The 17,449-nt window shown below is 40.5% G+C and overlaps 1 protein-coding gene across 3 annotated transcripts in view; it reads right to left on the bottom strand.

The window, feature by feature from the left end:
- Positions 1-17,449, bottom strand: part of CREB5 (cAMP responsive element binding protein 5) — a 1,158,307-nt gene that overhangs the window by 19,132 nt on the left and 1,121,726 nt on the right. For all 3 annotated transcript variants that reach the window (XM_086941709.1, XM_086941711.1, XM_086941710.1), the window contains 2 exons: positions 6,770-7,096; positions 919-1,146 (listed from right to left, as the gene is read on the bottom strand). In XM_086941709.1, the coding sequence (XP_086797835.1) occupies positions 919-1,146; positions 6,770-7,096 (555 nt within the window). The remainder of the gene's footprint in view (positions 1-918; positions 1,147-6,769; positions 7,097-17,449) is intronic.

The raw sequence follows: 17,449 nt of genomic DNA, 5'->3' as shown, positions 1-17,449 counted from the left end.
GTACGTCACACTATCACCCGTGAGGGTATACTTGCACAGAGCAGGTGTGTCTGCCTACCCCTGCCAAGGGTAGGTTGTTTAATTGAAAGGGCAGGTTTTCAGCTTCTTGAAAAATTGAAAAAGAGTGGAGAAAGCTCTGATGTGGAGTGGGATGTAATTACACACTTTACGAGCAATGTAAGAGAATGCCTATCCTCCTGATTTGGTTCTGTTTATGCGTCATATGTGTGGTGAAATGAGTTGCAACTGTTCAGGAAGGTGGGCCTAACTTATGTAGTACCTTGAGTGTGTGTGTGAGGAGTTTGGAAATAGTGGATTTGTGTATCAGGAGTACATAGAGCTCCCTCAGGATGGGTGGGATGTGACCTCTGTCTGGGAGGTCGAGGATGATTCTGGCTGCCGAGTTCTGTAAGATTTCTAGTCTTCTTTCTGTTACAGTGTCTAGAGGGGCAACGTTTCGATTCATGTCTATAACACTTTGGATATGAATTCATAAATGTAATTAACTGTAGCATACAGGATGCAATAACCAATAATATCAAAGATAATTACTGAGCACGTCCATCATCGAAGGCTGCCAAAACCTGACCTCAATGTAAAATGAGACAAAACTCTACACTGTTCACATACCAAGGGATGGAAAAAGTAACATTAAATCCCATCACCCTTGTCCTCAAAACCCATACCAATTTCTCCCAAAAAAACTTTGACATGTGAAAACACGATCTGTAGGCCTTTTGAGTTTTCTCTGGCTGATGCTGAAGAGAATCTCCTCATTAGTAGGTCAAGATTGTGTCTGTGTTTTCATTCATAATTTTATGTTTTTTTTGTAAACAAAGTTTCTGTATGTCCGACTTGTGCAGAAAATGCCTTCACAGTAAATAGTGGCTCTGTGTCCTCGAGATATATAGTACACACCTGAAGCTGCATGTTTGTCTGGGTGAGTTCCTCTGCTTTCTTTTCCAGTGACATCACCCAGACCTTCCTCTTCTGTCTGCACCGTGTGGCAGCTGCTCGGTTCCTTTCCAGAAATTTCCGCCTCCTCTCGTCTGGATCCTCGTCCACGACCCGCCTTCGGCGGCCTCCTGTAGGCTGAGGGGACTGTATTGTCTGGGTGGGCTGCATCTGCTGCGTCGCTGGGGAGAGCTGGCCAGAAACATGGCAACACACATAAATGGCAGCCATTGGAGTACTTTTAAAAGTGAATATGGCAAATATAACACATTCAAATATAATTTCCAAACACTTCCTGGATGCAGACAATCTGACAAAAGAGAGAGGGTGGTGGCAATAGACCCACTCACAATGCCAGATCTGCATTAACTATACTTTAATAAGTAATACTTCAGCCTCTAAGATAATATTCTGAAGTAGGAGCAGGTAAATGAATCTTTTTTCGCACTTTTTCTCGTGCTTTGTGGTCTAGAATGAATTTACAGAGTTGTATCAGCAAAGAATCTGCTCTACAGAAACTTGTTGATGTTATAAAGTTGTTTTGCAACTTTCCAACATTTTGATATAGAAATGTGTTCAATTGGATCACTTTCCATGAAAACATTGCTAAGGTTTGGTAGAAGAGCGTTCATCGTGTATGTTTAAAATTGCCTGACACTTCCACCTTCTAAAGCCAATGTGTGCATTAAAGTCAGTGGAATGTTTGTATCTGTGTGTTCCACCATTTCACCTAAGCTGCTATGATTATGAGAGAAAGAGAAGAGGGCATTAATAAAATTCGGTATTCTGTAATAAATCTCTGGGTATATTCTAGGCAAAAAACTAGGAAGAAAGAAGTTATTTCGTTTGAGGCTACATTATTGAATGGTTGTTTATGTTTTAGTTCTTTATTCCAGAAGAGCTATTAATTCACTACTTTGATTGGCCAGCAGGTTGGGCCCCACACATCGGCCTCAGCATTCACTGTTACTTATTACTAAAATCCTATGCTACAGAAGTCAAAGCTGGGAAGCAAAGAGGAGTTTCATCATGGTGTTACAATGTCCGAACTACTGATCAATGCACCCAGCTTTAGAAAAACATGGCTGACAACTCTTCATCTGAAAGCAGTCGCTGAGCATGTTAATCATAGTGCTACAGAGAACTCACTCATCGAGGTCCCTAAATAAGGCCTCATACTTTTGCAGTCTTTATGTCTTACAACTGTTGGTGGAAGGGCTTTTTCAACCTAGGAATAGACTACAGTTATGGAACTCCCTTCAAAGGTCCTTCAGACTGACACTATGAGCAAAGAAAAGCAAAAAGGAACAAACATAATCCTTTCTCCTGGTTATAATAATGTATTTTCAGGCATGAATTTGCACAGCGCCTGGAGATTTATAATGCATATAATATGCTAAACAGGTGCACACCTTTTCCTTAAAGGAATAGATCTTAATAATATGTGCAATATGCTCAATAAATGTTAACAGGCAATAGCACCAAGAAAGAACAAACCAGACTGGTACCCTGATGGTAGGCTAAGGGGCTCATTTAGAGTTTGGTGAAAGCAGGCCATTTGCCAAAAGGTGGCCTATGTCCTGTTCACCAAAGTCATGATTGCTCTGGTCTATTATGAGTCAAGGGGAGCATCAGGAGGTTCAGTAGCAGAAACCTTTGACCGACCAACTGTCTGCTACTGTGCCATGTCTATATGTATGAGTGAATGTCTGCCCTTTAAGAGTGCTGGTTCCATTGTACATTTTTGTTCCTGCTCTGGAATGCCATGGAAAGCCTGGTGGTCCAAAACAGATAACCAACTGACTGTTCCCCACATGCTGGGAGGAAGCTCCCAGAGTGTTAGGGCCATTTCTTTTTTGTTTTTCAATAGCAAAATCCTGCTTTGGGGTTTATTTTTTTATTTTTTGTGTTTTTGTGTATTAAACACAGTGCCCGCTCTGTAAAGCTTCAGTGCCTTTAAGGAGTCATTGCAACAGTGACTCTACTAAAGCAACTGAGATCCCCGCCTGCCTAGCAGAGATATATGGAAGGCACCTTCTTTCCAGGGAAACAGATGGTTTAACTCCTCTGTCCTTGCAGATTGTGGTACCCACAATATACAAACATGTACAAAGATCACCAGATATCAGCTAAATCGACGCAAAACACTTTCTAACGAATGCATAAAATACAAATGTTTAATTAACCACATGGCTGCTGCGGGGATTTTTGCGCTGTGCTGCAAATTGCGATTCTGGTGCAGATATGACGAGCTCAGCTCGTCATCAGCAGCGAAAGGGTTAAAAAAAAAATAACATGATATTTGAATCTAACTATGTGATACTTCCAGTTTCAACCAAGAACAACAAGAGAGAAAGGGTTTAGATGTACACTCTCACTCCCCTTATCTTACTATTTTTAAACAACAGAAGAGTGACAACTCAATAAAGGACAACTTCATAGTAAAGTGTCTAAAGAGAGAAGAAAAAGAAAGTGAAAAACTCCAAAGGGGAGGGACACCGCAAAAGAAATTTTTTAAGAACCCTCACTCACCAACCTAGTGGTGACATGCTTCATCACTGGGTTCCCACTGGAAAGACCTAATGTCTTTCCAGTGTGCTTCAACGCCTGTGTTACAGCGGAGCTGGTTTAGTGTGTGTTGAAGGTGTTTTAGTGAAGCCAAATTAAGCTAAGTGAGTGCAAAAATAGAAAAAAATATAATTAAAAAGTGCAAGCCCGTGACTTTCAAATATTTTATTACTTGTCCGGTCTGCACTGGTTAAAAACAAGGGTGAATGGACCATAGGTATGGCCTTAATTATGGTAGACCCCTAGTCCATATAGGTAAATTTGGTCGACATGTTTCTGCTTTTATCGAGCCCGAGTCGCTCAGCTTTCTTCAGGACCTTAATAGTGTGATCCTCCGGTGGTGTACACGCCCTAAGGTGCACCCTGCCGTGAGGAGAAAGTGTAAAAAAATTTCGGAGAAATAATCTGTTCTTCCAAAAAAGTATTTTTATACTCGTGGCATTCAAGCCTCATATAACTCACGTAGCAATTTTGCTGGAGTCATGTACAGGAGGTTTGTCGATATCGGACCTCATGGGCACATAACGCGGTGTGAGGTAATCTTCACGCTGCAATTTTCCTGCAGGCGGCTCCCCTCTATGGACCTAATCAGGCACCACCGCGGCCCGGTTCAGTCCGGGCCGCGGTGGTGCCTGATTAGGTCCATAGAGGGGAGCCGCCTGCAGGAAAATTGCAGCGTGAAGATTACCTCACACCGCGTTATGTGCCCATGAGGTCCGATATCGACAAACCTCCTGTACATGACTCCAGCAAAATTGCTACGTGAGTTATATGAGGCTTGAATGCCACGAGTATAAAAATACTTTTTTGGAAGAACAGATTATTTCTCCGAAATTTTTTTACACTTTCTCCTCACGGCAGGGTGCACCTTAGGGCGTGTACACCACCGGAGGATCACACTATTAAGGTCCTGAAGAAAGCTGAGCGACTCGGGCTCGATAAAAGCAGAAACATGTCGACCAAATTTACCTATATGGACTAGGGGTCTACCATAATTAAGGCCATACCTATGGTCCATTCACCCTTGTTTTTAACCAGTGCAGACCGGACAAGTAATAAAATATTTGAAAGTCACGGGCTTGCACTTTTTAATTATATTTTTTTCTATTTTTGCACTCACTTAGCTTAATTTGGCTTCACTAAAACACCTTCAACACACACTAAACCAGCTCCGCTGTAACACAGGCGTTGAAGCACACTGGAAAGACATTAGGTCTTTCCAGTGGGAACCCAGTGATGAAGCATGTCACCACTAGGTTGGTGAGTGAGGGTTCTTAAAAAATTTCTTTTGCGGTGTCCCTCCCCTTTGGAGTTTTTCACTTTCTTTTTCTTCTCTCTTTAGACACTTTACTATGAAGTTGTCCTTTATTGAGTTGTCACTCTTCTGTTGTTTAAAAATACTTCCAGTTTCACCTGTACAACTGTAAATTATAATAATAACATCTGAATTCTTTTGTACTTTAAACATCCAAACCCGATCTATTCCTTTATTCACTTATATTTATTTAAGTGTAGGAAAAGTTGTAAACTGCATCGTCAACGTTTGGTGAAGCAGGAATTTGTGTACTTTAGGTTTTGGAAGAAAAGTCTCCCGCTGAAAGATGGGTTTTGCTACGCTTCTTCCTTCTATCCTAATATTGCCCGAAGATGTTCCAGCTATCTTTTACGCATGCCATGTATCACTCTGGCCGCCTGGATTTTAAAACGCATATCCCAATACAGTTCATACTCCAGTCCGTTGAATGTCAGACTCAACCCTCGTCTTTCAACACTTTAACCTTTGCAAATTACTTTTCTGCACAATGCGCTCTGTGCTATAGAAAACCTAAATTAAGTAACCAAAATAAGAGGGCAGTGGGAATCGAAATCCACAGTAAAGCATTGTGCATAATTTCACCCACAAACATGTGTTGTTAAACAAGAAAGATAAATTGAAAACGGCCTGTTGTTAGTATTTCAACTCTAATGCCAGTGCAGCATACAGCCTTCTCTACAATCAACTCAGTCACGTGTGCAACACGTGATGCTAACAATACCTGAGCAGGAGCGGTCATGCGTGACCCATGGGTACATATTGCCTCTCCTGTGCATGTCTGAAGTAAACAAGTTCATATCCCAATCCACATCACCTACCATTCCCCCATCCCAGTTAACAACAAAAATGGCCAATCATGATTACAAAAAAACATAAGGACACTGATATGTTTACTCTATCCCAGATGCTGAAACCCTTAACCAAGAACAATGGATTTATTGTGAAGTTTGAATTAAACTTCACAAATGTATGTTGCATGTATTAATTAATGTGTAGACTCTAGGTACTGATTGATTGCTATCATTCTCGCTGTTGGGCACATATTTACTGCAAAGATGGATGCAATGTTGTAGAACATCAGAAGATCAGACAACACCCGGCATATTTACACACACGGTGAAGCTCTTTTTTCGAGACATCAAAGAAATGTAATTGATGTGTCTGGACTCCTGAAGCGTTTTCTTTCCCTGCTGCATTCCAGTCCTCCCACTGCTCACTCCCACACTTTCCACACATTTCGAAACCTTGAGGTTTCACAGTTCCTCAGGTGATTTGCTGTGCATCGAACGAAGGTGGTTTCGTTCCTGCCTTAACCCTACGTAGGGCTGCCAAAGCTAAGAACTTTTTCCAAAACGTACTGGTTTAAAAGACCATGAGATTTTCTCGCCTTGCTATTCCTATAATAATTTCAGGTGACGCTGACTACCACTATTAAGGCCTTGTAGCACTTTTGTCTTTCTATGTACCTTCTTGTGAGGACTTAGGTGTGCTATTAATCAGTTTTGTTTGCTGTTTGATTTTTTTTTGTAAGATGTACGTAGGTAGTTTGCTCACTGTATAATTTAGAAGTGGATTGTGTAAGTTCTAAATTAGTCAGTGACCAAAGATCTACTATCGTGTTAGTTAGTGTGAAAGTGAAATAAATAAGATTTTCTCTGTAAAACTAGGGTCACCTGTTGTAACTCCCATTCAGCTAGCAGAGAAGCACTGTAGTCCCGAAAGTATTATTTTATCTGTCTTTTTAGTACTATGAAAAGTCTCTTCCCTATGAGATCCAGAGACAGGCAGCCCCAGCGGATTCCTGGTCCACATCGCCACAAAATCTGAATTACACGCCACTAGTTCAGCTTTAGGTAAGACTGCAAACAATATTGCACAACAACACCATTGAAGAGGTTTTCAAGGGAGATGCTGAAGACCAAAAACACATACCTGTGATTGTCCTCCGGGATGCAGTGGCGGATGTGGCGAGGTTTGGTGATGGCCTGGGTGCGTGTGGAGATGCGAGTGGGAGTGGTGGTGCGGATGGCTCTGCTGATGGTGTGGCGGTGGGTGTGGATGGTGTGGGGGATGCTGGTGCTGCTGATGCTGGTACGCATGATGAGTCGGCAGTGTCTGATGCTGATGTGGATGTGAGTGGATATGGTGGTGCGGTGTTTGTTCTTGCCGAGAGTTCATCATCTCCATCATGTGGCCCATTGAGTTCATGTTGCCATTTGACATGCCTGTTGGATGATGAGACAATGCTGCCTTCAATCGCTAGAACAAAAACAGAATATTGAGATATATTAGGCCTTCAGAAAATATCTTCACAGTGACATTGCCTGAGTTCATTTTCACAAATCCTCAGGGTTCTATAGTATTATGACAAAGAGGACAGCAATTTTTAGTGGTCTTTCTATGACACATGCTTAGTTACCACTTCTGTTCCTCCACTCATCATCCCACATTTTTAAAACTTTCATTGTAAAATTATTTTAACAACAGCATTACTAAACAGCTACAAACATTATACCACTTTCAATGCCACATAACATTACATTGTGATTTTGTAATAAAATACCCATTTTCACTTATTCATGCTTTATTTCTTTAAGAACTTGCATTTTATGTGAAGTTAAAGGTTATAATGTGCAGACTACCTGTACCAATTTAGATCTTATGTTTTAACCTTGCATTGCTTTTTTTTAAATCAATTGTACATCTGCCCATACTGGACCTGAGATAGATGTATGACAGTCCTGCACTCTTTTCTCTCTGAATATTTTTCATCTCTCAGTAAAATGTTGTTGTATGGATGGGTATCACAGTCCAATGAACTTCAGTAGTTGGTGAAAGTTGTCCTTCACAAAAGCCAATGCAGTGGAAAAAGCACAACTCCTATTCAGGCATATTATAGATAGAAAACCCCTCTCCTCATTGTGTCTATGGATGACACATTTACCCCGATTATCACCATGCTATCATTGTAGTCCCTCCAATGTGTTTGAAGTACTAATATTCTTAATCCAAAGCCCAAAGCCTCCACTAAACCAGGGGGTCTATTCTCCCTGCTCAACCAATATGGAAGTGAGGAAGTACATGAAATACATAGTTGTTTGGCTAGGACAGGAGAGGCACAGAGGTCAGTGGAATCTGACAGAGGTTGGTCACAAGGCCAAACCAGCTTCACTTCAGGTGTGGTTGCTCTGTCAATCCTAAAATAACCCTTTCCATGCACTTGTGAGACAGTGGCAATCATAAGGTTCTGGAAAGTTTCGAATTTTAGTGCTCTATATCTATAGAAACAGGAATGGAACCACTGAGACCTTATTTTTAATTCAGTATTAGAGTCTGATTTTCCCACATACATGATCTACCTCTGTGCGTTTGTCTAGAATGGGGCACGCACCTGGTTAACATAATCCTCCTTGACTACTGAGAGCGCTCAGAAGACCTCCAGGAGAGTGAGTGCAGTCACAGACTGCCCCAACCTTATGGATGCCATTCATGTCACCCATTATGGGCCAAATTGCAGAGTGCCTGTGGCGAAAACCTATCGGTGACCCTGCTGAAGTGCCTGATCTTCTTTTGTAGGGAACATTGATGCCTCCCACAGGGTGGTGCAGATCCAGACTGGCCTCCCCCATATGTTGATCCATGAGGCCTCCCTTAGTCCCTCTGTGGTTGCTCCTTTCAAAGTGTGTTGAAGAGTACATTAACTGTGGACCATCTTCAAGGATTCAAATAGCAAAAATGTGGCACAGATTCTCTGGCACAGGGACTCCAAAATTTGCATGTGGTGAATCCAATGGCATTATCCTAACTCATTGATTGGTGATGGTCTAGGGTGGGAGTCAAATCAACATAATTGAACCTTGTAGGCCAACATAAGGTTATGAGCCAATATACCGCATTTGAAACTGACCAATATTTTACACATAATGAATGTCTCAGAGAAAGTTATTGTTCATAGGATTGTTCAAATTAGAATTTTTACATGTTAATAGGAACCTGAATGTATTAATCCACATAAGAAAGGACCTACTTAACATTCATTTTAAATTCTAGAGCAGAAACACTTGTTCCTATAAAGGCTTTCCTGTTTTTTCTAAATATCTACATGTGTATGATTTGCTTTAGCTTCAGTGACGTGGCAGTCTAAAATCATACTAGAACCTGAGGTGCTTTACCAATGTATTTAGTCCTTTGATGTGAGTTTTCTCTAGCCTTTAGTACAATAGCATTTGAATCTTTTTACTTTCATAACCGTGTCTCTCACTTTTAAAACTGGAAATGTTTAGTGTGTAGCTTTTATGTATCTTACCTTTTATCACATGAAAAATGCAGTGCATAACTTGGAGTGCACCCCCTTCAACTTTATATACATTTTCCACTGTATACCTTTTGAAACTTATGTAGAGCAAATGTTTACCTGCCACTGTGTGATGTTTAGAGGATATTAATTTTGAGCTATTCATTCGTAATGTGTTACTTTTAGTGCCAAGATGCCTATAGGTGATAATGTGATAGATAATTAAATGTATAAATTAGTAAATTATTAACATAGCTTATACCAAGTATTTTACTCACATTGGGACTGATTCACGAAAACATTTAAGTGTATAGCAAACAAAAGCGGCCCGTAGTGGGAGTGCTGCTGGGCGCTGACGTGGGGCGGAGAGTGGGGGGGGGGTAGTAAACTATGGATTAAGGCCGATTAGAGGTAAGTAAACATATTAATAAATAAAACAAATTTTGTTGCGCGTGCTGCATCGGCAAATACGATGCAGCGAGCGCAACAAAATTAGTTTTATTTATTTATATGTTTTCTTACCTGTGTTGGGCCTTATTCCGTAGTTTACTAGCCCCCACCCTGCCCCTCTCCCGCCCCACATCACCACACGGCAGCACTCCCACCACCAACCGTTACTGATCCTCATATACAATTAGCACAAATAAAAAGAACGGTGTCCTCTTTGTGTAGTTGTACAAATGGAATTGAAAGTTTTGGAGCAGATTCTCAAAGACATGTAAGAATATGTCAAAGAGTACTCCTGTAATAATACCTGGAGTACTAATAAATGCTTGTGTGAATCGATTCCAATATCTTGTATAGCTTTTACATAATGAAGAGTTAAACTTTAATAAAAGTAAATATTCTGTACAATTTGTTTCGTTTCCTTATCTTAGAAACGTTGTCACAAATGCAGCAGCTAAAAGCAGCCATCAAATTATTAATTGGGTTGTTGGAAGTCCAATGCTACAATATGACTAGCCGAAGCCCAAAACCCGATTCAGTGATGTCATTGTTTTCCAATTGGAATACTTTCAAAGGAAAATAACCATCATGCGTACAAGAACATTGGATTACCTTTTCAACATTGAAGAGCCATTATTTTTAATGAAAACACTGAGAGAAACAACATTCTCAGCAATGTGCTAATAATATGTATTCTTTAACTGTGATAAAATTTAAAACATTGCCACTTTTGCACAGTATGATGTGTACAAACAAAACAAACAATCATGCATCTTGCACTCTGTAGCTTTTACAAATGTGTGCCCTTTACATATTGTAACTTGCATGCTTTATAATTGGCTTTTTCACTTTAAAAATGTTAATTGATACATAGTAGCTGTTTTGACTGTTTCTTTCATAAACTTCAAACTTTAAATGTAGAGCTTAAAGACAGTGTAATCTGGACGGTGTTTAATATTTGACACAACTATAGCATTTAATGACTCATAATTTACAACAAATAAATGATCCATCATTTATATTATTTAAACAGTAACTATTCAGGGTGTAATGTTTCTGGCGTATGACTTTTTTGTTTTTACTGAGCACACCTCCAGAAATACTAACTTTGTAATTCAGAACTTTAGTGGTGAAAAAATCTCCCCATATTATGTTTACTTAAATTGTACAATTATGCTACAATGAGGAGTCACTTTGCATCATAACTCATGAGCATAGCTAATAATAAATGTATAAGCTAGGAATTATGTTCCTTGAACCTCGACCTAGCATTTGCATGAGCCTTTTCTAATAATTATGTATATTGATCTTGGCATTATTCCAGAATAATTGGCGAACAGTGATATGAGTACTGTGTTGAAGGAAACTTGAGCTATACTCGGGTTGGCAAGCAAATAACTGATGGATTTGCAGTACTTCCATTTGTATGCATGTTTGCATTATCGTCCTGTGCATGCTAGACATGTGACTCCTTCCAGATCAAAATTATAGACGCCATGCACGGTCAGCTACAATCCCAACATGTGAAGCCCTTTAAAATCATTTCTTCATAGAAAATGGGATGTGATTTCATTCGATTATTTCGAAATTGTATTCTGACTACAAAGGCATTGCTAAATAGGGCATAAGTGGTTTATCTTGAGTGCAAACTGCATAGCTACCCCTTTCAAATCCGAAAGAAAGCAGAAAATTTAGAGTATATAACCCATTTATTATTCATGTACAAGGCTGTGGCTATTACCGTTTAATGGGTTTCAGCAGCATACTGTAAATTGTTTTATTTTCGTTCCATAATCCATCCTAGCAAACCCATTTATCTGCAGATAGTAAAGTAACAGAGCCAGCTGAAACAACTGACATGCAGCTGGTTTCAGTCGATAGAGGTCATGTCACTTCGGTCTGTGTATTTTACAAGCGCCTTGCCTGCTGTCCCCAAAGGGAGGGTGGAACAGCTGTGCTGAATCTCAGGCCTGGGGTGGAACCAGCTATCTGCTGGGCCTCACCCAGTCCCAGCGATGAAGCTACTTCTCCACCTAGTTCTTATTAACCACCAGCTATTTTACTATTCCAAATTCATAATGAGGTCAGTTCCACAGCACATAGCAGTCATCAGCGTACAACTGAATATCAACAGCAATGCAAAGCATATGTATGCCAGGTGTATTCCTAAATTAACGCTGCCAAATGAAAACATGCGCCAAACTGCAAACGTTTTGATTACCATCAGACCGAAATCAGGCATTTAGAGCCTAATTAAGCAAAGTTTAAATCGCCAAGAAAAGCTTGAAAAGAATTGCCCAGAATGACATATAGATACAAATCTTTACATTAAGCTACATGGACCAGAGAAGCCAGCAGATTGTGATTATACACCACCTTTCAGGGAAATTAATGGGAGACAAACTGATTTCCAAGAGCATTCTCAATGAGGAAAGCTATCACTAAAACCACGAGACAGAAAATGTGAAACAAAATGCATCAACTGTGAAGTTAAAAAACCACACCCTTTGTGCACACCTGCACAGACTTAAGCCTGGGAGGGAAACTCCGCTCCCTCGCAGTATGCAGAGTTTTCTGCATTCAGAGTTCCTAAAAACTCTGCAAAGTGAAGGTTTTTTCCTCACTCGCACCCGTCAACATCAATTTGGCGAGCGAGGAAAATACACCTCCTGGTGAGATTTTTCCTCCCTCACGCTCTTCAACGTCTAGTTAGTGAGCGAGGAAAATCAACCTCCTGGTAAGATTTCTCAACGAGGGCGGTCAGATTTCTCAATGCTAGTGGTCGCATGTGCTTCGCAACCGCTTGCGTTCAGAAACCTTAAATTACCCTCCAGCAGAAAGAAAGCAGTGCCCTCTTGCGCTGAGTATGGTGCCATTTGCGAGGATTTTACCTTGCGCTGAAAATCACTTCGGGCAGCATGACCCTAATGTACTCCACCGCTTGCGGAACGCATATCTTGGTGGAGATTTTTTGTCTCGCAGAACTATGCAAAGTCCGCCCAGGCTTACACAGAGTATTTTTAATTCAGCTACCGATCAATATTCAAACACCAATATCATTCACAAATCGAGAATAAGGAAAGCATTTATTCAGAGAAGAAAAAATGTACAAACAACAACAAAAAAAATCAAAATCAAACACTGCAAGTAAAGTAGAAGATGTGTAGGATATTGAAAGCAGGCCTCTGTGGCATTTCTTCTGTCAGTTTATTGTAAGGCCTGAACTATGGCAGGAGGATTATTTGCTCTAAATTAATGTGGTCAGGTGTGCTTGATGCCATGTTACATATATCTGTTGAATGTCGGGCAGCAAGTGAGATATGAATGTCTATATAACAGGTATCTACACGCAAATGTATGTGCATTTCTGGAGATTTTTTTAAAATTTGCCTTCATAGCAGAACATATGCACATTGCGCCTTACTTAGGAAAGGTAAGGCAAACCCCTAAAAAGCAAATAACTTGAAGGTCAGGGAAAAGGGGGAAAACAACAAAAACTACGAATAAGTACAATCCCTCTAGACCTATATTTCTTTACATAGGGCTTTTATAAGCTCATACCTGGGGCAAAAAGAACACTCTTTTGCACACAAAACTGATATTTCTTTGGTTTCATCTGTGTATGTAGTCTGGTTCTGGGGTCAATCAATCAATCAATCAATCATCGTATTTATATGGCGCACTACTTACCCAGAGGGTCTCAAGGCGCTGGGGTGGATATAATGTATGTATAGAGTGTAAGTGATGTGGATGTGGAGTGAGAAGAGGTGTGAATGAGTATGGGGGATTGTGAGTTTTGATATTCCAATTAGTTGTCAATATCCATATGTTGGTTTCAATTGATACATATTATCTGTACTATGTTTTGCACAAGTTTTGTTTCTAAAAAAGATTGTTATATTTTTGTAAAGGTGGTCAATTTTTAATATTATATGGCTTTGTACGTAATAATATAAAAGATGAATGATCAAAAAATAATGAAAAATAAATAAAATGTGAAAAAAAGAAATATCAGTTTTGTGTGCAAAAGAATGTTCTTTGTGCCCCAGGTATGAGCTTATTAACGCCTTATGTAAAGAAATATAGGTCTAGAGGGATAGTACTTATTCGTAGTTTTCATTGCGCCTTACTTACCTTTGGCTCACTTGTAGGCCACCACTTGTGAAACTGGTGTCTGGTCTTGGTTATATGTAGTTGTGGTGTCATGCGCTGGAGTAATGCGGGCTGCATAGTTTGAGTGTCTCAATTACCACTTATTAATAAAGTAGAAGGTCCCACCAGACACCCTCTTGAGTCAGCAACAATAGAGGGAAATTGTGGCTGAGCCTGTTTACCGCATAAGTGTAGGGTGGACAAATTGAAGGGGAAATCAAAATATTTTAAAGCACGCTGATGCCTCAGGATGGGCTGTAAGGTTAGGGAAAAACTACTCGTTTGTAATGTGAGGGTGATATTTGATGCAGTCTGCCTATGCGCTGCCAGATTTTAGATGCACTCATTACCTGGGAAAGTTCCTGTTTTTTTTAAAGAGAAATTCTCCTAAGTAGCACTCTCTGTACTTTGTGTTTAACCCCAGTCTTCCATCTTTCTTTACAGATGTCTTTTTCAAAGATTTTCTCACCAGCTCTGGAGATTGTGATTCAAGTTACACACAGCAACATCATATTGACATCTAACAGTAGTGGCCACTGCATAATGCATTCACTTAAGGTTACAGTGGGGTTTATTATATGAAGGGTCAGGAGTAAAAAATGAACAGCATGATATATCTTATTAAATTAGGTGCACAAAATCTGAATTCATGCCATTGGGCATCTTTCGTTTTTTGTGAATAACACAGAATCACTTGTAATTCTTCTATATTTCGCCCCATGCAGGCTTTTATCTGTATTATATGAAATGGCACGATAGGAGGCACACATTTTAATTAACTGCAGGCGAACTTTACTGCAGGATCCGTAGTTTGACTGTGCTAGCAGTGAAATCAAAACACAGGCCACACATGTTCACCTCCTTCCTGCAGTTTCATGTTTCGAGTTTGGGGATACCATGGTATTAGTTGATTGCCCGGTCTAATACATAGTCATTGGCCCCTGAAACAGGTGGGGTTATTATTAATTGCCTAGGAATGCTATTTCCAATCATCATTATTGCGTAGTTTCCTCCCCTCTATAATTGGTCCAAGGTTCACCTCCATCTTGCAGTTGAGGGGAATTGAATACACTCTTGATTGGCAGGAACAAGTCACAAAGAAGCAGTTGTCTGTGACTGAGATGAACATAGAAACAGTTGAACATATCGTGGGTTTTCCATCAGGTAAACGAACTGGCTCCCTTATTGGTGACTGACTAGCCCGTTGATTGGTGCAGCCACATGCTCTGGAAGCCTAAATCATAGTTTAATTGCCCCTGGTAGCATGCACGGCTTGGGGAGTGGAATTTGCTGTGGATTGATACTAAAGGGCTGTCACTGACACTGCTGTCGTACTTCCAGCACTAATGCTGAGTGCCGCGCTCAGCAGTGACCATCAGTAATAGGCTAATGCTGAACAGGGAGAATTTGAAGGTGGATGCAGAATAGATTCCGAATAGTAACTGATTACAGTATGGTAAATAAATAAAAAACATAATTTTTAACTAAACACACAATCATGGAATACTATTCATAAGCTACATTAAGTCGCAGGATGGGAAGGCAAAGCCGAACCATTGAAGGACCTGTGATGAATGACTACCGGGGGGGGGTCACCAGGAGAAGGAAGGCGGTAAGCCAGGCAAAAAATCTTAGCAAGCCCACGAAATTGGAAGCAGGCGATTCAAATCCCCAATATATATTGCAACCCACAGGACTCTTTAAAATATTGGCGACAACAACAATTGGAATGTAGGCAAGTGCCAAAGTACCTCTAGCCACCATTGGAACTGTTAAACACCTAAAATATGTTTTCTCTTATTTTTTAGAATTTTACGGACTATGGTTTATTTTGTATTCATGAGATCATCAAAGGGGAATGGATCACTTGTCCTGCTCAATCATTGGGTATACAGGAAATGAGGATGTCCCAGTTGAAAAAAGGCCCTCATGTACGTGATGGGTATGATGGTATCTGAAGCGGTATATGTTGGTTCTCCGCTTATAAATCACGTCAGTGCATAATCATTGGGTCTGATTTCGTTTTATGCAGCCTCCACCAGGAGGTTATTACCCAAGGTTGACACAGTAGTGAGCCAGTGATAAAAAAGGGGATTTAGTTAAAAAGATCTCAACCTAAGTGTTACAAACTTTATTCGGACTTGGTTGTAGGTCTAATGGACTCTTTAAGAGTGCTTCAACATGGACTGAGTTACGGGTACAGGATGCACTCAGAGTGGTTACAATTGTTAAAAAATTGGGGGGAGAAAGGGGAATCTACAAAAAGGTCGACATGTTTCTGCCTTGGTCTGCCTTGGTATAGGGCTTACGGGCATTCATCAGGACCAGTGGTTGGGAAACGTGAGGGTTTAAACAAAAAAAGGTGCTCAAATGAGAACGGAAAAAGGTATTAACCTGTTTCTTCAGAGTGGAGGTCTTACGGTACCTGTAAAGAGTAAGCACAAGGATTCGGCATACATACAGGGTTCAGGGAAGGGGGACATTCATACCGAGCAGAACGTTGCTGCTGATATCTTATTTCACACACGATAATGTAAACAACTAAAAAATGGCAATACTTTAAAACCGGTTAACAAACATGGCAATGTCAACTCTCTCTTTTTCTCTCCATACTCATGCAGCGGGTTCTTAGCGTGCTTATTCGACAGTGGTTGCATGGTGTTTGTGTCAATCAAGAACGCTATTTATTGACTACGGTAGTGGGGGTGGTGAGTCAATGGTGGTCAGCTATGCGATACAATGTGAGTGCTCAGCAATTGTTACCTCGCGCATTTAATTAACACGCTCCTGTCGGATCGTAGAGCTCTTGGAAGGGGCTAGAGGGTAAAGAATGGGAGGTTAGCATGGGTGGGGTGTGATACTCGCGGTTTCATGGAGGCACCTTCACCGGTCTTGCTACCTGTTGCACCCGATCCTCGACTTGCTTCGTCAATGCGCTTTTTTGCCCTAGTTGATCCGGAAACGATAGGTACTGTTTCCGGGTCACTTTTATACTGAACGTTAGGCCCTGTCTGTAGAAACCTATTGGTTGTTCACTGTTTCTATGGAAACCTCGGGAAGCGGTGTAGGATTTTATTTATTTGCCAGCGCCAACCAGGGTATATTATCATTCAGGCCATTGCTATCAGTTCTGAGCCTATGTACCCATCGTTGTTCCTTTTCGAAAAGGATTTTTTCGGCATTGTGATCTTTGTTTGGCAAGGTTTCAAGAATGACCCACTGTAAGTCTTGGATGGTATGTCCTTTTTCTAGATAGTGAGTCGCCATCTTCGTCGTACTCTTTTTGCACTTCACATTGCTTCTGTGTTCGCACAGTCTTTGTTTTGCTTTTCTACAGGTCATGCCTATGTATTTCAGGTTGCATGGACATGTGATCATATAAATCACATGTGTGGTGTTACAGTTGGTATGGCTGTTAAGAGTCCATCTGAAATTGGGGAGTAATTGGAGCTCTTTGGTGGGTTTTGTCAGTCCGCAGACAGAGCGCGATCCACAAGGGTATTTTGTATTCAGTCACAACAAAGCATTGTACAGTTATTCGTTCACCTAGAGCTCGGTACCATGGAACAACAGCAATCGTTCGTTCATTACATTGAAAAGAAACAGGACGAGAGAACAAATTGTCTTGACATTTATCAAATGTTCATGGATTAAGATACAAAATATGATGACCTTTTTACTGAATTGCAACGTTTGTAGCTCCCTCACACATATTTTTG

This window comes from Lissotriton vulgaris, chromosome 10 (assembly GCF_964263255.1).
Source record: "Lissotriton vulgaris chromosome 10, aLisVul1.2, whole genome shotgun sequence".
Classification (NCBI taxonomy): Eukaryota; Metazoa; Chordata; class Amphibia; order Caudata; family Salamandridae; genus Lissotriton; species Lissotriton vulgaris.
This window is presented reverse-complemented; position numbering and strand designations above follow the sequence as displayed.